This window comes from Vidua chalybeata, chromosome 1 (genome assembly GCF_026979565.1).
Source record: "Vidua chalybeata isolate OUT-0048 chromosome 1, bVidCha1 merged haplotype, whole genome shotgun sequence".
NCBI lineage: Eukaryota > Metazoa > Chordata > Aves > Passeriformes > Viduidae > Vidua > Vidua chalybeata.
The window spans coordinates 63,364,469-63,388,164 of NC_071530.1; the positions used below are offsets into that span (position 1 = coordinate 63,364,469).

General features: G+C 43.0%; 1 protein-coding gene across 1 annotated transcript; it reads left to right on the forward strand.

Moving 5' to 3' along the window:
• Positions 1-11,035: 11,035 nt before the first annotated feature.
• CD83 (CD83 molecule) lies at positions 11,036-23,238 on the forward strand. Its single transcript, XM_053963303.1, has 5 exons — positions 11,036-11,078; positions 11,207-11,337; positions 20,932-21,148; positions 21,262-21,365; positions 23,080-23,238. The coding sequence occupies exons 1-5, from the start codon at positions 11,036-11,038 to the stop codon at positions 23,236-23,238; spliced, it is 654 nt and encodes a 217-aa protein (XP_053819278.1).
• Positions 23,239-23,696: the final 458 nt, after the last annotated feature.

The following is a 23,696-nucleotide window of genomic DNA, read 5'->3' on the forward strand; positions in this document are numbered from 1 at the left end:
GCGCGCGTGCATGTTGCTTTTGTTCTTTTGTTTTAGTTCTTGTAGTGAAGCTTTACCTGTAAGTCAACCAAAGACGAATGTCTGGGTTGCTTTAGCCAAGTCCGCAGGCTCTGATACCATCTGTCTATCTGACACAAGCCCTGACAAACCTTTTTCAACCTGCTTAGTTGGGGTACCTCTTCCAGAAGGTTTTGATAATGTTACTCTTGACAAATACTGGCCATATGACGATCATCACGTATCTCCCACTCCTAGCCAAAGACACCAAACTTATATTGATAATTCTAAAATTGATAAATCTGACCTTCAAGAGCTAGAAATCCTAGGCTCATTAACTATGGACACCTGCTACTTCTTTCATTTCCTAGGTGAAGGCGGCCCTTATTTAAATGTTACCCCTTATCACCCAGTTTATAGCAATATAACCTCTTGGTGCAATCAAACTAAGCTTCTCATATATGATGAGCCTTACGCAGATCGTTTTAACAAACTTCCTATTCGATTTCCTAAAGGAATTTGGCTCATCTGTGGAGACAGGGCCTGGCAAGGTATACCCTCAAAAATAGATGGTGGCCCTTGTGCCATGGGGCAACTTACAATAATTGCTCCTAGTGTAAAAAGGGTGGTAAAAAAGAAAGGCAGGAGGATTAGATCCTCCTGGGGACATCAATATGAGAACGACTGTGATAGTGATTTTCACCCTTGGAGCTCAGGAAAATCAACTCTTATAAGTGTTTTTCTACCTCAGATAAGTTCCTCGATTGCATTGAAACAGTTAAACAAGTTAGGGTGTTGGCTCAGTAAAGAAGTAAATGCTACCTCTACTATAATCAGTGATTTGCTAACAGATGAAGAAGCAGTGAAACATGCCACTTTACAAAATAGAGCTGCTATTGACTTTCTTTTACTAGCACATGGACATGGCTGTGAAGATTTTGAAGGATTATGTTGTATGAATCTGTCTGACCATTCTGTTTCCATTCATAAACAGCTACAAAATTTGAGGGATTTAGCTAACCAAATTACAACAGATAGCCCATCCTGGCTAGACGATTTGTTTGATGGTTGGAGCTTTGCACCTTGGCTAAAGGAACTCTGTAAAGTAGGTTTGATTATTCTGATAGTGATAATTGTAGTTTTAGTAGCAGTACCCTGTATACTTCAGTGTGTGCAGAACATAATGAGTAAGACAGTATCTAGCATCTTAGTTGTTCATCAGAACGGGGGAGATGTTGGGGAAGATGAAATAGCAAGGCCCTATAAATATGAGGGCCTGGCAAAAGAATCAGAGAATACAGATATTGAGATGAAAACAAGGTTTGAAATACCAAACCTTCATTACTGAGCATCCCGAAAACAATAATGCAATCCCCCCTTTCTGATAGATCCTAAGGTCAAATGGAATGTCCTGTCTCACCCCCCAATGTATGGTTCATCCCTCACCTGTAACCCTCCCCTGAAGTATCCGATGTCTGTAACCCCATTGGCCCAAGTCCTGTCCCAGCCCACCTTGAAGCCCCCTGATAAGGTGTGGCCGAGGGACCGGACGCTCTCTCTCTTGGACCCTCCTGCTGGGACACCCACCTAGCACCATCTCTCTCTCCCCCCGCTCTCCCCGGGCCTGCCACGAGTTGCGGCTAGCAACTCTAAGCAAGGCCCTTCATCCTTTACAATAAACCCTATGCTCTAAAGACCGGGCTTCAGAGATCCTTCGTTACCACCCACCCAAACCGTCCTGGAGTCCAGCAATCCCCGCACTAGTAAACTGAATTTGCCACAAACACCTCAATTATATTGATATATCTGTCTGGTGCCTATGGTATGGGCAAATCACTACTTGTGACAAGTCAGTGACAGGGCAACAACCTGTGGTAATGTGTGAGCAACTTGGACCAGGAGCTTCTTAAATCACCTCAGCATGAACCCCCAGAGCCGGAGAGTCAGGGCTCCCAGGACATAGGTCACTTTAGTATCTTCACATATTTGTCACTCCTTCCTCTTCTAAAAGGCCGTCAAGTTGTCTCTGCCCACTCTGCCATCTAGTTCTATTAGAGGAGTTGCATTTGTCACAGCTCTAGTGAAAACTTTCCATTTTTCATTTCTCCATTTCTCACTGCTCATCCTCCCACGACATGTTGTCACCTGTTTCCTCAGCCTCCCCCTCAAGAAACAGTGGTTCCCCTTTTCATCCCTTATGTGCATCAGCAGGGTTGCAATAGTTTTGCTGATGACAGCTTGTGAGCAGAGCCCTAGGCTGAAGGAATGAGGGAGTGTGTAGGAGCTGTGTCTGGGAGAGTGTCCTACTATTTTGAAGAAAGTTGTTCCCAGAGACTTTATGGGAGCTCTCATGAGTGTGCTCCCTTATGTGTGTCTAGATGTCCTTGTCCCTCACCTCCAGGCAAGCTAGGCTCCATTCTAGGCTACCTCCAACAAAGCTACTGTTCCAGTGGCAACTACACACAGGATGCTTCACAGTCTTTGTTGGGTGTTGCTGCTCTCTATTTTGCTGGGTCTTGTTTTCTTCCACGAGTGTGGAGCTCTCAGGCAGTAGATATTTTCTTTCAAAGCTAAAGCAGAATGAAGAAGCAACTGTCAATATACAGAAGAAATATAAGCAAAATGAATGAACATACTTCAACCCTGGCATTTGGTATAAGGTCCCTTGTTTCCAAGTCACCATTTCTGACTCGTGTGGAATGCTTCTGCTCAGGGCAGTTGAATGAAAGTGTTTGTAAGAATGTCCTTCAAAGCGAAAGGAATGAAGATCCAAAATGTACTGGAGGGCAAAGCAATGTAGCAGTATATTCCAGCATCCCTTGCACATTTCCCTCTCGGGATGTCAGTGACAAGGAATAAGAGAGAAACCAAAGACTCACCATGAGATCACACCAAGTCCAGTCCAGTGGTGCTAGGTGACATAAAAGGAGATCTGCCAGAGGAGGAGTTTTGGCTGTCTCCTTTATTTAGGCATTTCAATGGCTCCTCCCTCAGGAGCTGGGTATGGAGCCCAACAGACTCCTTCTAATGTAAATCAGCAGTGGCTGTTTACAGGCTGAGTGGGCAAGGAGTTCTCAATTTGCTCCAGTGACCACTGTGAATCATTTCCATGCATAGGCTGTGGCAATATGCATCCAGTGTGATTAGCCCAACATCCCAGTCCTTTAGGCCATGACACCTGAATGATAAGATTTCAGGGTGACACACAGATGCACTAACAACCTCTTTCAGGTCATCACTCAACAGACCTACCTCCAGGCTGATCCCAAGCTGTGGGAGGGGTCCCCGCCCTCCCTTGGGAGGCAACTTCAATATAGCAAAAGTTGTCAATCACATGCTGTTTCCCTCCCCAGTTGAGGCTGTCTGTCAAAGCTTAACACACTCCCCGGTTCTAGAAAGTTCTTCTGTTCTGTTAATCCCATTGGACCCTGTTAGAATGCCACTCCTCTCCTGTATCCCGATTGGTTCATTACGTGTCACCCCATCCCGTCTCCTCCCCTCTACCCTTTACCCATTGGTTGGTTTGTGCCCTAGCCACTCCTATCCCTCTGCCCTTATATTCTCGGTCCCGCCCAGGTGCTGGGCTCCCGAAGTCAGCTTTCCCCTGAGAGTGTTGCTGGCAATAAACTTCTCGGATCCTGCTGCTCGGGAGACGTCTCGTCTTTATTTGGTGGAGCTTTCCGGGTTACATCTACCCCTCCCTGCGGACCGGTCAGCCGAGGATCACTCCCCGGACTGGCTGGGAACCCAGGGAACCCCCGGAGGACCTAATTCTATACACCAAGCTGCTGAGGTGGGGAAAGGCTCTGTGAGTGGAAGTCTTATCTGGGGGAGGGACAGAAATTATCTCATATCTTGAGGCCACATTCACTTTTGCAGTGTTTTGAGGAAGATACAGTAGTAGATGACTCCTGATGCTCTATCAGGCATACATCCATGTGGTTTTCTGATACCAAAAAGAACTGCATGGTGATTAGACTGCTGGATGCAATACCTCCTTGCTGGATAATGTGGAAAATCTGGGCAGGCTTCTGGAGGAGGCTTGAGAAACTCTCCAGACACAGTGTATGGAGAAAAGGCCTCAAGAAGGGAGGAGACAATTCTGGGGACAAAATGGGTGCAGTCAGATAGTAATTTGGAGGCCCGGAGTTCCATAGTAGCTTCATCTGAAATGCCTCCAATACCATGAGCAGAGCTGAACAGGGAGAAGCAGAGACAAGCTGTCAATGACTGGCTAGGAACCAGCTGAAGACAAAGGATTTGAACTTGTTGGAAAAAGGGAAAACTTTTATTATGCATGAGTCAGATTTCAGGTAAACTGAAATAAAACGAACAGTGGCACCTAAAAAGATATTAGGAGATTTTTTTTTTAGATCGAAGGAAGGAAGAAGCTGACAAGTGCTAAAACATGATTCAGGATGGCACATATTCAGAGCAGGTAGTCAGAAAAACTTTATCCTCTGCTGAATAACAATAATTTGGTGAAACTTTAAAAGGAAGAATGAAGAATAATCAAACAAGAAGAATCTTATAGTATAGCAAAAGAAAAAGAAAATATGCATTTTAATGAAAGCTAGAGGTCTAACAAACAAGATGACTTTAAAGAGAAACTTGATGGGAAGAAGGCAATTGATCAGATGCTTTAGAATTGGGGTAGAAAGCATAAAAATAGAGACAGAGGAGTCAGAAGCAGTAAAAAAGTGGTAACATATATTAGAGAAACCTTTGTGCCAAATCAAAGTAACATGCTAATTTTGTTTACAAGCAGCTCAAAACCTATATAGTCTGACATTTCTGGCCTAAGTCAGAAATATGCCATATCATATCAGTATTAAATCAAACGTCTGTATCTATTACATGCTGAGGGAGATCAGAGTTGCTGACAGAGCAAGAAATGCAACAACAGCAGCAGGTATCAATTTCCTACTTGTATATTGGATAAATGTCAGACAGGGGATTGATGCTACATAAAATGAAAATATTGTTTCTGCATGAAAGAGCATACAAAAGAAGAAGGAACTTTTATATTAGCCCAGAGAAACATGCACAACCTGATTCAAAATGCCCCTGCTCAACATACTTAGGGAACAAAACCAAAAAAAAAAAACAACCCAGACTGCAATAGAATTATGTAAGAATAAGGAACTTTGTAAAAATAAGCTAAAATGGATGCCTAAAGGTTAAAAAGTTTGCCTGGTGTCTATTTAAACATAGTGTGTAGGAATACATATTTTCTCTCCTCTGTGTATGGACAAAGACTTTGGAAAAGAAAAGCTGACACAGTTAACAGCAGGATAAAAGAATTTATTAGAAGCAGAAGACTTTCTTCACAAAATAGAAGTTGTGTCCAAGAATGGAAAATAGAAAGGATCATAAACTCTGTCAAGTTAAATGAAAACCACAACAAGGTCATCCATATAGAAACCCAGCAACAATTTCTGAAGATATAAAGGTCCATCAGTAAAGTGTCTGAAAGAAATTAAGATACCACTGGACAACAGAAAAAGCCTTCACGTGAATAACCTATTAAAAAGGGAGAGTAAAGGGTCATCATCCACATTTGAAGGAGGTCTCTAGTGATGCTTGAGGGGGTTTTGTTCTTGGGCTCCTGCTGTTTAACCTATTTATAAATGAAATGGAAAAGAGGGCATATGGTGAGAAGACAATTTGGTGGAGGCCCAAAGTAATTACACATAGTAGGGGTGAGTTGCCTTAACTCGTTTCAGGCCAGACCAGTATTCAGTTTAGGTGTCAGCACATGCCTGCACTCATCTCATGCTCTTTGGAAGGCCTGGAGAAAGCCAAATGATCATGAGAGACAGCAAAGGAGGGAAGAAAGGCAAATCAATATCAAAAGTTCAGGAACGTACAGATAGGGAACCAGAGGAGAATGCACCCCACCCTGAAGGCAACCTAGGAGCCAGTGGACAGTTGTTACTGATGCTGTGCTGGGAGACTTCAGAGGAAAAGGGAATGGATATAGGCACCATGGTCATCAGCACTTTTCACCAGGCTTCCTCTTTCTTCTGCTGGGGATGGTGGGGGAAGTTGATCAGGAAATCCCATGACTCAGTGGGACCACAGATGGGGAAGGTATTAAAAAAAACCAAACAAGAAGTCTGGAAGATGCCAGGAGAGGGGCACAGTTGGTGTGTGTACATGGCTGGGTCCCTGGATGACACACAATGGTCAGGGCATCCTGTAAGGCTTGCTGTCAGCACAGGCTGCTCCCAGGAGGAGCTACTGACTTGCATTCCCCGTGGGCCATGGAACCAACTAAGAGTACAAGGTGACCTACTGGGATCCCTAACTTCTTCCAGTGTAAGAGGTCCCATAGAATGTGTCTAGGAAAGTTGTACAGGCAAGAGAAAAGAGAGAGGAGCACCAGGAGGAGTAAACATTTCCACAGCATGATTTGGGGGCAGACATGCTGAACTTTAGACCTCTAGTAAAACAATGCCTAGCTGGGTGTAGCAAGGAGATATATCTTATATATATATCTTGTATACAAGATCCAAGAAGGACCTCTACAATGCAGGGGCTAAATGGGGACTACTGTTGCAGAACTGAGTAGAAATGTCTGCTCTTTACCGTCTGGAGAAGGCAGCAGGGATGACCCCACATGTAGGGCAAGCAATATAGAGTACACTGAAATCTGCAAAGATTTCTGTCCAAGATGTCCCCAGGCCTAGAGAGACAAGCACCATCTACCAAACCGATGAAAAAAGAGGATCCAGGGCACTTAAAAATGAGATATCAATGTGTATTTCCAGTGGATACTGCAGTTTGAATACAGCGCCTTGGGCTGCTTGGTTACCTGACAGCTCACTGCCTGCTGCTGCAAACAGCAAAGATGCTGGACTAGGTGCAGCTTCAGAACAGCCTTATCCTAATTCTTACAGTCGTGTGTATGGACTTGTGATAATCTCTTGCTCCCTTCTTGCCTAAAGGCAATTCCTAAACTCCCAGGCCAACACTATCTAAAGAGGTTTCTGATTTTGAATGCCTCCATTTTGGATCTGTTCTTTGGGTCACACTTCAATTTCTACTTGAGTATGCTTAATTCCTACTTTGACAAACAGGGCTGGCACATCTCAAATGGCTCACTCCAAAGTCCAGGCATTTCAGAGGACTGGCTGTTTGTGTATAATTAATTGGGTGTTATTTATTGAGCTGGCAGCAGCAGACAGTCTGTAGTACAAAGCTCTGTGCTCCCCACCAGGTCATAGTTCCAGTGTTTTGTTTTCTCAGTATTGCTGGATCATTACTGTTTAAATAGCAAAGGCAGTCTTTGACCCAACATCTGCCATAAAGGGGCAGAGAAGAGAACTTGTCCTTAAACTTTCCTCACTCCAGTTTGTGAGTAATCTACATACCTCTCATTAGCTGCAGCCTGGGAAATCTCAGTTGCTTTTACCTGCTGGTGTAGGCAGCATCAAGATCAAAGCATGACAGGAAAATAAACACGGGCTGCAGCTCTGCTGGGCTCCTAGAAATACATGACTGCTCTGCTTTTGTGGCTGTGGATTCTTCTGTCACTGTTCCTTAGCTAACATTGCAATGTTACACATACAGTATACTATTTAAAAAACTGTTGTCTGCTAAAACATATAGCAAAAGGCTTCCAGTTTTGCTAGCTGAACTGAAGCAGACAATTTTTATTGCTGCACAGATTAATAATAATAAATCAACAACCCCCTTTCACCAGAGACTTTATAACAGACATGAAGCACATGGATGGACCTTATTCACAGCAGGAGCTTAAATGCGGTGGAAGAAATGTCTTGAGAAAAATACTAAATGCTGTTTTGACACCTTTGTCTTAACCTTTAAACCTTCATTGTGGAGAGCTAAGGTTTTGGGTTTTCTTAAATGCTGTGCTTCCTGATGAAGCACCCGGGAGAAAACACATGAAATAAGCATTCTTATATATTTTGCAGCCACACACTGGAATAAGAAATCAGGAAAACTCTGCTACACAAGTATCTGAGGGATGTAGTACCTACCTGGTTTGAAGAAACAGGATACGATTCCATGAACAGTGTTTCCAAGGCTCTATCAACACTGAAAAGTATATACAGTCTTGACTTTTTAACCTTATCCTATGAATCCATCCCACATCCTTGTGCTTCTAGCCTCATTTCCCACAGAGAATGAAATTTCTGTGATCATGCCATCTGGCTGTCTATCAGCCAGTATGTTCTGAACCTGCTTTCTATCAAACTGACAGAGGGATCGAGGCTCAAACAGAATTAAGTGCCTATAAAATTCATGAAAATCAGCAGCTGGGTCAAAGATGAGGATCCAAATGAGTGCCCTTGCCAAGCGAAAGGTGGGCAGAACGCAGCAGTTTTACACACTGCTTGCTAATGTCAGTCATCACGTGTGCGGTTCTGGACTCAGCAGAGCAGATGCTGCTTCTTCAGTGAGATCAAGGGCTCACGGCTGCTGTAGTGAGTGGTGCAGGTGAGGGAAGGAGAGCAAAAGGCAACAGGACGCACTGCACAAAGGCAGGTCTCATTAGGTCCACAGAACAACGCATTTAATGATCAACTTCCACTTATTCATGTAACTGCATAGTTCCTGCAGTTGCTGAGGGCCCTCAAAGATGTGGATCTGTTTCTCATGGAGAAGGCTGACAGGCAATCACTACCTCTTCACTCCCACACCCGGACCCATGCCGCAGAGCTCCCATTGCTTCCAGTGCTCAGTGAAACTCAAAGCAGGTTCCAGGGCTCTGGAGACAATTGACTTGATCTTTGAAACCATAGAAAGGATATTAAAAGTTAGGATGGAAAGTACAGCCCAGTTCAAAGTTTCCCTAAAGAAAAAAATCCCTGCCAGGGAAAATTTAGAAACCAAATAATTTCTCCTTCCCTAGCAAAGGGAGTTTCAGCTTTTGTTTTTTATATCTTGCTCTCCTGCTTCATGCAGTGTGCTTTGGAACAGCAGCTGAGCTTGCAAATACTTCTGGAGGAAAAGGGCTATTTTGCTTGAAGTTATGCCTGTCCTGGAGGGAAAACCCATGTGTTTTTAAGAGTCCAGTATTTTAACTAACTGAGGAAGAATGTTGTTTAACATCACCTTGGCAAGTGTGTGTGTGGCACGTACATTTCCCAGTGCTGAAACCTGGCCCTTCACGCTTACCTTCAGCGCACTTCTCTGTGGGCAAACTTGTGACCCCAGCCTCAGGCTTGCCACAGCCCCCCTGGCTGCTGCTGGCCAGGCCACCAGGGGAAGGACTGCTGTGGGCTGACCCACAGCAGGGGCAAGAGCTTGCTGTGGTTTGCTCATGGGGGTTTCCTCATGATGAAAAGGGAGATAGAGAAAGGCTGTGCCTCTTGATGGGTTTATAAAGGGTAAACACGTAGCTCTGCAGGACTCACAGAAAGAGGCCCTCGGGTGAAAGCTGAGTGCCCTTCTTGGAGATGGGCTCAATGTGTGACTGACTCGTGGGGGCAGAAAAGTCATCATTTTAGTGAAGAACAGATGTGAAATATATTAACTGGAGCCCTCTTCTCTGTAAGATTTCCTTCAGCAGCACCCCCACTCCTATCTTCTCAAGGACTCTATTATTTCACACAGGAAAATGAGTGATTTTCTCTCACTCTCAAGAGATCCACTGGGTTTTACATTTCACTTGTACTTTCTAAGTAATTGATTGAGGTCCTGGTCCTTGAAACTGGAAAATATAAAGAGAAAAATAAAGCTTAGGGCCTGTTATATTTAACATTATGGCCAATGAAGATAGAAGCAGAAGTCTTTTAAAATAAGTGGGCTATTTCAACAGTGAGGCCCCCAGTGAAATTGCTGTCTGACTTTCTTCACAGAACAGACTGGAGTTTCCAAAAGTGTTACCCACCCACAGCATTTACTCATCTGAGTAGGACTTTTGCATGTGAGGACTTGTCAAACTGACTTCTCCTCACAAAGTTTTCAAGAGGTGATTTGGATTTAGGATGCCCAGACTGGAGTGGCTTCCAGAACCCTGGTTTTTAAAAGGGGCTGACCATACATTCTCCATCCATCAAATCTTAACCCCCCCCTCTCCTAAACAGTTTCTCTCCGTCATGATCTCAGTAGCCTAAAGACAGCAGCCACAATGGTTTTCCAAAAATAACATCAGCAACTTTCAGTTTCAGGATTTGTAAATGCTTCTGTAATCGACCTCGGACTTCCTCAAAAATTCTCCAGGGGTAAACAGCTCTCACAGATCACAGGGAAAAGATTTCTCCTCCCCCCTCCAGATAACTAGAGGGGATGTCCAAATGGTTACTCTTCTGAGAGCTGCCTTGACTTTTTTCCATTATGAAATTTTCCAGCAAATAATTTGTGGTTATGTCACTCCAGATGCCTTTTTTTGTCTTGAAAATGACAAAATATGCTAAAAAGAGATAATGTTCTACCTCATGTGTGCCTACCTGCAGAGTTAAATGTGTAACTCTACTAAACTAAAGTTTGTTTTGCTCAGCTATGCTGATAATTCCTGTTTAGCCCTAAGCCCCAAGTCAAAGTGTTTCCATGGTCCTGTGACCTGAGGTCTTAAATGTGGTTTCAGAAATGTCACATCATAAGGCCAATCTTTGCACAGGCACTGTGCTGTTAGAACTGCAGAGAGATGGCTGAGAGGGGATTTTGAGCTGGCAAGCCCTTTCCCCTGACATTTTGTCACTCAAGGGAGATTTGTTGAGTGCTGGTTTTGGTGGCCTTCACACCATCCCACAGTGCCCCTTGGTCAAACTTAATTCTGTTCAGATCAATACAGAGGGGGAGAAAAAAAGAAAAAAGGGAGATGAGTTGCTACCACTGTAAGTGCTTGCAGAAATGGGAGTGACCTCACAGATTTAAGGGGAGGAGCCTTGGTTCATACATGTAGGGATTTTCCCTATGACGAAAACCTCAAGATAAGTCTGGGGGATTCCCCAGTCTGCCTTCAGAAATATCACTCTAGAAGCAGTCACAGCTTCACTCTGCTCTCACAGTCCATCCTGTAGAGAGGCACACTGTTGCTGCTCTGTGATCTGAAGCAATAAAAGCCATGTCTTTGGGAGTCTGCGCTCTGCTCATCATCCTATGCAATGGTAAGTGGACAGCCCTGCAATTTTCCTTCTGGTCTTTCATGTCTATTTTGTGGGGATATGTTTTGGGAAGGCAGGAAAGATTGTGTAAGCAATCTTTTTTAAAGGTGATGTGTACCTGTGCTTTGCAGTTTGGTGCTTGATCCGTGGGACTTCTGTGATGATCCCAGATGTTGCTGTGAGGTGTGCTGAGGAAGTGGTGCTGCCCTGTAAAGCTCTTCAGGACTCCTCAATCTCCTACCAGACAGCATCTTGGTATAAAGTAAGAAAAAAGCCTAAGTTACTTGAGCAATCTGCTTTGCTTTCCTACCTGATATTGGCTTGTCTTGTATGAAATAGGTTGTTTTCTGCAGAGGAATCCTCCCATTAGTGCAGTAGAGAGAAGGCAGCACTGCAAACCTTTGAGGTGACCATGGGGAGCAGGCCTTTTCCATGTCTTTGGAGACAGGCTATTTGAGCATGATTCCCTGAATTGCTCTTGGCCTGCTTTTCTATCTAATTATTGCTGGCTTCTGTGGATCAAAATTCAGGTAATGCCCCGTGTACAACCTGCCAAATACTACTCCAAAGAGGAGTCTTCCAAGATTTTCTTCAAAGCAAAAAAATGGTATTTAAGCCTTGCAACATCAATGATGTTGCTCTTGTTTAATCCCCTGAAAACAGGAGATGATTTTTTTCTTTGAAATAGAAGAACTGAAAAAGTACTTGCTATTCTTTAGGAAGATTTGACTAGTGGGGTGGGCATAAGGGCAGAGTGTGAGCAGAAGGCAGATGGAGAGCTAGAAATTCTGAGTTATCTCTTTGCAGTCATGAAGTAAAAATCGCATCTTGACTGCTCTGATTCAGAGTTTCTCTCTCCAGAGCAGGAGAGCCCTGCTGACCACCTGTGTACAGGAGGGGTTACAGGAATCAATCAGCTAATGAGTAGAAAAATCCCACTCAACATTACCAAGATGAAATTTCTAAGAGAGGTGGAATTGACAAGTGGTGGCTGTTGACTGTACGGCACCATAAATTTGCACCTCAGTGAGAGCTTCAGCTTATGGTGTGAGCCAAATTAATGGGAAAAAAAGGGAAGGTTTTGTTCTCCTCCATTCCCCACTCCCAGCCGTACACTCCTACTGCTTATCATGGGCCACTCCTGGTGGTCCTCTTGTTACCTGTTAAGTCAACTCTCTGTTGATTGTTATAGTAGTGGAAAATCAAACTGCAAATAAAGATTTTGTGGGTTACAGAGTTGAATTACTTTCCCATGTGATGGTAGAGCAATGGAAGGGAAGAGGGAAAAGAACTTATTTATGGGTGTTGAAAACTGTTAATTTATCTCTGCCGGAACCTAAAGCCGCAGCCTTGGCTTCCTCAGCAGTTCGATCAGACACAGTTTTAAACTCATTTCCTACAGTAAACCAACAAACAGTGTTTGCTATTAGATACGGCTTCTGAGGTAGAAAATTGCAACGCATCTGAATTTCATTGCTGGTACAACAATGAGCATCTGCCTACAGACCAGATGACAACTGCACCTCAACAGAGCTGTTGTGAACATCTGACTGCCAACCCATCAAGTACAGCATCTTTTTCCAAATTGTTGAACTAAGCACAGATGGTAAACAGAGAGGAGAGAATAATGCTTTTGGTTGAACTTTACTCTGAGATTTGGAATATGAGTCAACTTATTCCTTTTTGTTTTCTTCCTCAAAAACTGGATAAGAATCTATATTTTCCATCCAGATATGTACTAATTATTGAAGGCTCCCTTTCTCCCACAGTGTCCAGGAAGGGCACAGAGCCCATGGAAGGCAAACCATGCTGTCTGGTGGACCTGGATGAATTGAGGAGAAGTGGTAGGGGGTGGGGAAGGAATAAACAGAGAGGCTGAGAGGATCCCAGAAAAATCTCCCCCAGAGCAGTGTTGGAAGTCAACAAAAACAAAAACAGGCTGAAGTGTGGGGATCCTCCAGAAGCATGTTCTTCCCCAAGTTCAGTGGGAGCTGGGAAGCCCAGGCAGCAAACAGCAGCCAAAAGCTATTCCCTGATGTAGTATAAGGAAAGCCTATAAACCCAATTCTGTGTTGCCTTGTAGCTCCTTGCAGTTCCACCTGGGCACAAAATGACTGCACATGCACAGGTGGTATTTGATGATGCCTTTTGTGGGGGCCCTCTCTGGTGCTGCTTCCCCTTGCAGCAGTCATGCTGTGACAGTGTAGACTGCCAATGGATGTCCCTTGCCCTGTCCCTATAATCCCCACTCCCTCCATGGTCTCCTTGCTCTTCCTGCTTCAACTGCTTTGCTCAGGAAAAGACTGGTTTTCCAGTGTCCAGCATGACAGAACCTTGCACTTATTTTCTCTGCTGACACAAAAAGTAACAAAAGTCTAGCTGTTGTCAGGTCTTGGGGCTCAGGGGGCTCATGGCACCAACCATGGTACTGCAGTCTTCTGTTAGCTTGTCCCATGAGAGAGGTGGGAAGCGGGGACATGCAGGCGGTGACGCCAGCAAAGCCACAGTTGCAGCCATATTAGGAAAAGCAGAGCACCAAATCTTAAAAGCCTGACTCTCCATGGGGAAAAGCAATCTAGGCTAAGTGTTTTGTGCTGAATAAGCAACACTTCTACTTATGGGGCTAGCTAAATAGGCAGCAGCTTGAAGATCTTTCTCCTCCCTTGCTACACTTTGGCTCTGTGCTGCTGTCCCCACTCAACACTGCAAAGGAGGGTGAGGGAATGGTGGAGTGTGACTGGGCTACCCAACACAGGTAATTACTCTATTATTTAAAAACAGCTACTGAAGGATTAATCAATAAACACCACATATAACCCCAAAGGACTAATTAAAAGGTAATTCCAACAAATTGTATGAAATTTCAGGCTGTAAATTTCAAGCAGCTGTTAGGCGAAATCTTTTGTATGAGGTCACTTTGAACTGTGAAGTAAATGGAAGCAATTAACCTTTGCTTCTGTTACTTTAAAAAAAATAATGGTGGCAATGTTACAGTGTTGCTTGTGCAGCTGTTTGCACAGGGCTAATGTTCTGTGAGCAAACCACTCCTTCCCACTGACACACCTCTGTGTGCTCAGGCCAAGTAAGGGCCGGTTGGTTACAATCTGCTAAAAAAAAAAAAAAAAAAAAAGGTTGTAATTTAAAAGTATTTGCTGTATAGAGAAGTAATTGTATAATGGAGTTAATATTCTGGTGTCAAAATCCAACTGGGTGTAAAAAAGGTTTGCATTCAATTCCTTTGCTTTTGCTAAGTCTCATACTGGAAAAAAAAAATAATAATAATAAAAAAAAAAGCATGAATGTTGGATGTGTTTGAGCTGCTGTGCATCCAGGATCATTGGAGCTAATTATCCTCATGCAGGAAGTCACCTGTGTGAGTAGATATGTGCAGAATCAGGACCACAGTCAGTCAGCTCAAACAAAATGATTTTTACTTAAAAATATATTAAGTAGGCTGCCTGAACACAATGGGGAGAAGGTAGAGCACCAAGTCTTCTTCCACCCTGGTGTAGCTCTCCTTCCATTCACTATGAGGCCATGGAAAAGAATTCATAATGATGACAGTCTTAAAGTGTGGTACATTTTTAGGAGTGCTGGGCAGCCTGCATGCCATAAAGCCATATATGAGTAGCGTGTAAGTTTGCCAGCTGAGAACTGAAAACTAGTTCTAGGTCTTTTTTGCCTAAGCACTCAAGCACTGGGAATTGTCTATGGAAATGCTGGTTTGAATCTCTACAGCCCACCTACATGACAAGAATCTGGGTAATGAAACTTTACTTACCTTTCTGCTGTGTAGGGCTATTGAAAACTGAACAGTTTCTCTTTGTGAAGTACATTGAAAAAGAGAACCACTTCATAAACCTTCATAATTATCACTTTATATCCAGTTTGAAAATCAAGTTTAAACATACACAAATGAAGTCCCAGTAGATATTGCACTATTTTCTTCATGTGATAGCCAGAAAAATCTTAATTAAAAATAAATCTTGAGGAAGAGGAAAGAAGGCTGTGCTTCAGAGGAGAGAAATCTGTTAACTTTATAGCACTTCCTTGAAAAATATAAAATTACGGCAGAACAAGAGGGGGAAGTCATATTACAAAATAAGAATAAACATTTAATATAGACTGCACCTTCCTTCAAAGGAAACTACTTTTGCTAAAAGTGCATAGCTGTGATATAGTAGCATAGGTAAATATATGCTAAATTACTTCAGCTGAATTTCTAAACTACACAAAGAAATGCAGTCCAATGATCCTCAGACATCTATTCATCCCCAAGTAGCTTCATCACATTAATGATTTAGACAGGAAGGGAGCAGTGGAAATGATTTCATGACCAAAACAATTCTTTTGTCTGACATGAGCTAAGCCTGGATGCCCTTAGCTAAAAAAAAAGAAATCAAACCAAGCCAAATCAAGTAAACAATAGTTTAGCTGTTTGGTCTGTGTGAGTGAGTCAAAGGGCTTTTCCAGCTGGCTCATGTGTCACACATAGTTCCTTCACTGTTGTTTTGGGGTTGGGTTTTGAATTTTCTTTCCTCATCTGCCCCCCTGCTCCCCCCTCCTCCTTTTTTTACAGCACACTCAGAGTTCACTCACATGTGCCCACAATTTATGTCTGTTATTTTCAAGTTTAACTTTGGTTTCTCTACATGACACTGTATAGGAACCATATGGATGCACCTTTAGCACTAATCGAATGTGGAAGTGTTTTTGTGCTGAAAATCACACTTATTAAGCAGTTTCAGCTCAGTAGTGTTTCATTATATGTTGGCTATTGGGCATTGCCAGAATTCTATATATTTTGCTTCAGAAAATAAATTCCTCTGGCCAGATGTAGAATTTTAGCTCTCTGTAACAGTCAGAAATTTCAACTTGGCTATTATGCCTGGTATGATTTTAAACAAAACCATTTTTACAATTATCTCACCCTCACTAGAAAATAATCTGATGTTAATATGTTCCACCTTTAAACTGACATCAGTTTTGGACCTCAAAATTTTTGCTGAAATAAAAATTTTCTTTTATGGGAGAAGTGGTTTATACTGGCACTTTGATTTACCTGGAAGACAGTGTACCACTTTAGCATGGGAAAAGTTTGATGAGAAAACTTATTTAATGAGAGCAGAGAACATGAGTTAATGTGAGAACTGCTCACTTGCACATGTTCATGATAAAATTAAATATTAATTTATTAGTTGGGTGCAAGCACTACAGCATGGGTGAATTGCTATTTTTAGGGTAATGCTGTAGCAGTTTTCAAAACAATAGCTAAAACCTAGCCAGCTAGAACTGAGCAAAATGTTCCTCCTCCTTCTTCCACCTTGTTTTTAGTTCTCTGAAAAAGAAACATTTGCTGAAGAGCACTTTAATTATTCTACCTATTTCTCATAATTCATACAGTCAGAGAACAGAAATATATCAGCTCAGTTGTATTTTCAATCAAACACATCCATTTTAATATCTACTGTTCTTACCAAAAAGCTCCAGGCTAGAAGAAACTTAATAGGAATCAGTCAATTGACTAGAGAATATATGTGGGGAAATCACAACCTCTGTAGACCACGTGTTTCCAAGATTTTGGGAACTAGAATAATTTAAACTCACTAAAACCTGACAACTAGAGCTGGCTCCTCAAGGCTGTGTCCAATTTAGTCCTGAATATCTCAAAGGATGAAGATTCCACACCCTCTCTGGGCAGCCCATTTGAGTATTCAACCACCCCTAGAGTAAAAAGGGTTTTTCTTTTGCTTAAGTGGAATTTTCTGAATTTCAGTCTGTGCCCATTACCTCTTTTCTTGCCTCTGAAGGCCACTGAGAAGAGTCTGCCTTTGGTTTCTCTATCCCCCTGTTAATCAGGTTGAGTCAATACTGATAAGATGATCCTGAGCCTGGTCTCTTCCAGGCTGAACTATCTCTTCCACCTTCTGCTCATATCAGGTTCTCCAAGATATTATCCATCTTTGTGCCCCTTCACTGGACTCCCTCAGGTATGACCATGTCTGTCTTGCCCGGGGAGCCCGGCACTGAACCCAGCACTCCAGGGTGTGTCTCAGCAGGGACTGAACAGAGGTGAAGGATCACCTCACTTCAGCATTTGCTGAAGATATTCTGCCAGGTGATTTCTCAAAGTCTGCCACAGACATTAAATATAAACTTATATTTCTTCTTTTTTTTCATTTTCTTAATGGCTAGTTTTATGCAGATAGGCAGAATTATTTTGCCAGGAAGTCCCTGTTCCCCAGCAAAATTCTGGGGGAATTAACCCCCAGCAGATTGCATGCTAACAAAGCCCTTTTGATGAAAATAGACTAAGTAGAATTTTCTACCTGTCCCCACACAAGTCATCATTTGCCTTTTGAAATTTGGTAAAGCCATTAGCAGCAAACATGGGAGCAGGAACACGCTCCTTTTCTCCTCCATTTGGAGGTGGGTAGCAGGGGAAGCTGGCATGCTGCATTTTGTTCAGCAGTGAGGTGTAAGGGACATGAAACGCAAATGAAACGTGAGAAGAAAAGATTTTTTTTCACTGATTAAAGAAGAGGATTGTCCCTACACAAGTGGATTGCTGTCTCTGGCAGTGCTTGCTTTGATCCCTCTAAGCTTGTGTGGAATTAATTAGATAAAACTCCCAGCATTTACCCTGGGCTGTGGTATCACCTGGAGGACACTTGGCATGAATTAGAGCTGGTTTATCATAGAAGCTTGAGCTGCAAAATGATCTGTCCAGCGAGAGAGTCTGCCACGTAATTCACAGGAGGCGGCAAGCAAAGTGGTATTTTTGTAATTTTAATTAGGTTTGTGGTGGGAAAGAGGTTATCTTGTATAGAGCAAGAGGCATAACGATGAGCTTACTGAATATCTCATGGACTTCCTTTTATAGTGGTGGGATATGAGGATGCACTCTGCAAATTTGCTCAGATGTTTTCTTGCTATGTAGAGAATTTAAAAATGGAGAGGGGTGTTTTGTTTTATTTGTTTTTTTTCTAATAAGATAACAGGAGATAAGATTGCTGTGAAAAAAGGCTTGGTTCAGGCATCAGAGAAAAGGTTGCTGAGACCCCTGAGTAGGGGTGGATGCACTGCCTGCAGAGGCTGGAAAAATGCCACCAGGTGTCTCTGCTGCCTAAAAAATGTTGGGATACTGCTGGGCACACAGCACGCCTGCAGTCTGCCTTGCCTGCCCTTGCCCTTCAGTAAAGAGGAGATTTAATGGAGGAAGAAAGGCGTGCAAACCCTGAATTAAACCCACACATGACCCCTTCCTCCTCCACCTCCCCAAACTCAAGGTTCACAATCCCCATTCAGGTCACCAGTGGCTTCTCAGCAAGTGAGGGAGCCAGATTAGGCCACAAAGTACCATGTCCTTCTTGTTTTGGGGAAAAGCTTGTTGTTAGTACAGTTTCATGACATCGGTTTGCCTTACACAGAGCATGTCTAAGGCAAAATTCTGACAGTCTTGTCTGCAGGGTCACCATCATTGTGCTTGCAACAGCAGCCAAGCGCCTTAAAAAGCTTTGGAGGCAATAATCAATCCTAACCCTCACTGTTCCCATGAAATAGGGAAGTTCAATCATTTACCCAAAATCTTGCTTGAAATAAGTGCATGGTCAGGCATGGGATGCATGGACTTAATTGAGCTCTCCCTTATAGGAGAAGTGCTGATTGCAATTACATACAGAAAGATCAAAGTGTTTTCTCATTCCCAGATCTCAGCCACAAGAATCACGCCAGCATTTACCTCCCAGGACAGCAATTTTTTATGCTGCCAGTAAATGAAAGGAAAAAACAAAACCAAAAATCCCTAAACAAATCCAATTTTTTGTGTGTAGCTCAGACCTCCTATCTGCAATTTAGGGCAATGAAAAGGGCAGCCAGGCTGGTTCCTTTTATTGCCCTGTGGGCAGTTTTAAATTTCACTGAGGAAGGGGGTGGTAAGGGAAGGGAGAGTGGCAAAAATTAGATCTGAGGGAGGTCAACTATATCCACTTAACTGCTATTGACCTAGTTGTAACCAGAGCTGAGCCCAGCCTGGGTATTGGAATTCCTCTGGCCACATCTCTGACAATGTGCAAGGCCTGAAAATACCTAAATCCCTGTAGCACACTGAAGTCCCTATATCCTGAAAACCACCATACATACTGCTTGTCTTGTAGCTGCTTGGGGTGGAGTGTAATAAGAAAGAGAAGCTGGGGCAAATTTATTGGGGGATTAAGGGGAAGATTCTTCCCTCTTTCTGGGTAAAGTGTGGAAAGCCCCAGGAAATTACTGCTCTTCTTCAGCTGATGCACTGAAAAACCCAAAACCTTTCTGAGAAAGAATCTTTACAATTAAGGAAATTCTGTGCTTTAGTCTCATTCCTCAGTTCCTGAAAAGTTCCCCATTTTGCAGCTTGTTTTACACCATTTTAGGCTGCAAAAATAGCAATGTTGAAGGGAGCATCAGACCCACACTTCTCTCCAGACTCTCGAGCGTGCTTTCCTCCTGCAAACACATGAAAGGGAAACCAGATACTCCTAGCCTCAGTATGAGAAAGTTGTGTTAATTTTAATAACTTACAGTGTAACTGTTATAACCCAATACAGTAGCTATGCTGATAGAAAGTAAGCACCAACATATGACCCAAAAATGTGTCTATTAAAATAAAATAATAATAATAGAAAGCCTTGGCTTACATTAGTTATACATTTGGCTGAAATGCTTAGCCTTGGACTTATGAGCTGGCTCTGGCTCTGCTGGTCCACAGAAAGATTGAATTCATTACTTGAGAAAGCTTTATGGAGGGCATGCTGCCTCGAATCCCAGGGAGCAACTTCGATGAATAAGAATGGACACAGGCTAATTCAAACCCTTCTTCCATCTTTCAAATCAACTTAGTGATTTCTCTCTTCTTTGTGGTTCCCAGCCAATTGTCATTTTCAGTGCATCCTATCGCCCCGCAGTATGAACTGTTCTGGGAATACACTTCATTCCTCCAGCAGCCTCTCAGCAATGCCAAGGAATGTAGCTCTTCTGGTTACAATTAAGAAATTCAACATACAAATGCTCCCCAAGTGCACCAGAACCTGCTTGTGACCTTCACACAACTGAATCTGAAGGAGTCAAAGCAATTTTTTGTTCTTTGGTTCCAGTCATGAGAGGAAGGGAGGGAAGTGGGTGGGGGGGAACCTCCATTCCTCCAGAGAGGCAGCGTGGTTTCAGGGGTCAGCTACATAGAAACTGGCACAGGAAAGTTCAGTTTCCAGGGTGGCATTCCCACAGGGAACTCTGGGCTGCGGAGCTGCTGGGAGGATGCCAGCCTGTGCTTGGCAGAGCCCTCGTGCAGTGGCACACTTGCCGGGTTAGCAGGTTTTATTGTCACCACTGCGTGGCGGAAGGCGTGCTGGCAGGGCAAGCACAGGCAGCAGTGGAGCCTCCCTGTCTGCTGCCATGCTCTCCTGGGCACCTCTGGTCCCCAGGGCCACCGCTAAGCACCTGGGTAGGGCTGCCTCTTGCTGCCTCTGCTCCATCCCCATGGACTGTCTCTCTCAGTCTGAATTCTTCTGGGGCCTCTGCATAGGCCCACTGAGAGCAGACTCTACCCCTGCCTTCTGTCATGTTGCTGTCCAGGTGAGGCAGTTTAAGAAGTGATTACAAAATAGTTCTGTAATTCCTATTTACAGAGTCCATTTAAGCAAAGTCCCATATACTTATGTATTGCAAGAATGAACATATTAAATTGATTTGTGGTTGTGCTCCCCCCTGCCTCTCTTCAGCCTCTGCATTTTCAGCCATAAGCCAGCTTTAAAATTTTCTTTACTCTAAATCTGAGGATAACACTGTTGCCCAAGAAAAAAGATATATTTGTGTTTTCCAGATGGCTGAAGACAGTGAAAGAATAGCATGGGAAGTCCTTGATATGGAATCTCATTTTCCACGAGAAGCTGGGGGGTCCTTGGAGCTCTTCAATGACACCTCCTTTTCACTGAGGATCAAAAATGCGACTGGCCGAAACAGCGGGACATACAAGTGCACTTTGGGGGAGCAGAACGGAGCACGCAATCTGAGCAGCACAGTCACGTTAAAAGTAACAGGTGCAGTGGAGACCTTTGACTGTCCCATGCTCTGCATGTTATGTCTGGAAGGTAACAGTTTTAAAATATTTTACAAACACCAGAACAATGTAACACTGTACTTTATATTTTAGGTTGCCCTGGAATAGAAGAGGAAAAACTAAAAAAATATAAAGGCGAGCTCTTCATGCTGACTTGCCTTGGGATTTTTTACTTGCTGCTCATCTTCTTTACTTGTGTAAGTAATTCTCTTTCTCATAAGCAAAGCAACAATACCAACCAAAATACCCCCACTCTGCTAGCACTGCTTTAACACAGCTGGTCTGAAGTTGGTGTCCATACTTAATTTATGAATAAACTCAGGTACATGAGGATAGAGTTCCAAAGAGACCGAACTGCGCCCTGATCTGACCCTCATCTAACTCAAACTATCAGTTATTTTCCTGCACTCTCACTGCTCATTTCTGCTTCCAGTTACTCTGTGTAAGCTACTTATCAGTTTAAGGGCATGGCAACAGGTCTTCTGGTTTAGTACCTGGGAACAGCACAGAGGCACAGACCCCTGGGAACCCTTCCCCACCTGTAGAATTACTTTGTGTGGTGGCATGATGGACATATCCAAGTCCACCTGCTTTATGCCTCAGTTTCCACACTGGTAAATTGGCGTCAACCCCATTTCAGATGAGCATTTTTGTGAAGTCACGTCTTGTTGAACAGACATTTTAAAATACATGGAAAAAAATCTCATTGGAGAGTTTATCCATACCTTTAGTGCTGGATGGTAGTTCTGGGAAAGGAAGGGAGAGGAGGTACTTGGGAAGTTCACTCCACAGAAGAAAAACTATGCTTTGGGTGCAGTGTCAGTGAAGTCACCTGTCTCAGAGGTAGCAAGAATCTTGGGTACCAGTACAGTACATCACTGGCTGCATTTGTAACAAAAACAAAACCAGAACCAGCCCCAGCATTTTGGGAGGTCAGATTTAACTTCTGCTGCCTGTTTCATATTTGCCTTCTTGTTTTGCTCCTCAGCAGATGAATCATAACTGTTGATCAGAGTGTATCTAATTAGCTGTGCTAAATGTAGCTTTCCATGCATCTTCAGGGATCAATTAAATTTATGCCTGTCTCTTTTTTAGATTGACAATTCTGCCAGTAATTTGTGCCATTCAGACTAAAATTTGATGAGAAAAATCTTGTAGGAATTTGTTAGGCTGGAAGTATGAAAGCAAGGATATCACTCAGAAGAGACAGATGCTGCATGTTCTTCTCAGTGTCCTGAAAGAACTTCAGATCTCTAGTGAAATTTCTCCTCCCTTACAAAAAAAAAGTCCCAGATTTAGTGGTGCAGTTATAAAAAGCAGAGCTGTGTAGTGAAGAAAATTGCTCTGGTGGAATTACGTATATCTTACTTTTGGGTGAGGCCCTGTCTCAGGTATCAATCTAACTTTCATCAAAATTTAATATCAACCTAATCTCACAAGTGAGGTTCATTATTTAAAATACCTGTTAAGTTCTTACAGGTTGCCTTGTCCTCTTCTTTAGTGAAGATTGTGCCTTATCTCCACTAAACTCAACAGCAACATTCACTTTAGAACTGGTTGGCAGGACTGGGGTTTTACTTTGACAACTTGATGAAAATATTTCAGACACTGGTTTGCATTAAAGGCAGGTGGAAGCACACTTGCAATAGCTTGATGCAAGGCCTGTTGAGATGAAAATGTGAATCAAATATAAATTTTCTTTTTTCACTGAGGCTTTTGTCCTATAAAGTTGATTGATTTAGCAAGAAACAGCAGCTTTTATTGGTACTGGGTGCCTCCAGTGACAAATGGAAAAGGTGAAATGAGCCATGGTTAGCAAAGAGAAAAAGGAAAACCTTTAAAAGTTTTTTTTTTAATTGTCTTTCAGAGGAATTCTCAGTTTTAAGCTTTCCTTTGTGTTTTCTCTTTTAGACATGTCTAAGAAAAGAGAGTATGTCTCCCAATTACCAAAAAAGCAGACCAGATATGAAGCACATGCTCACCCTCATCAATGTACATGAAATAACAACTTTCCAGCATTTAAACAGTGACAGCACTTGCAAAAATGAGCTTACTTCAAGTTCTGTCTAAATTGATGTTGATGGCACTGTGGACTCATCAGTAAACACAAGCTGGATGGCTGAGTGGTATGAAGAGGAAATAAATGATAATATATGGTCTCTTCAGAACAGCCCGAAACTACAGGTACCTTGTCAGTGATCTGCTTGTGCTGGACAAGCCTTTGGCAAGCACTGTTATGCACTATGGTAACTTTTGAGAGTTAGTCAGCTAAGAAATACCTTTACAGCTACACAACATGTTACAATGCTGTTATGAGGTTGGTATCAACTTTATTTCACTCTGCTGTGAAGCCCTCCTTTTCTGAGCAAGAATATGCTTCTAACATGAAGACTGAGTTATAGGGAGGCCATGGCTGTGCAAAGCCAGCAGATGAAGCTCTTCACTGGACTGACATCTCCCACCTTTCCAAAGCAAACACAGCAGGTGCTGTGGTATGAAAAGATAAGTGTGCAGGGCTGTCTCTGCTC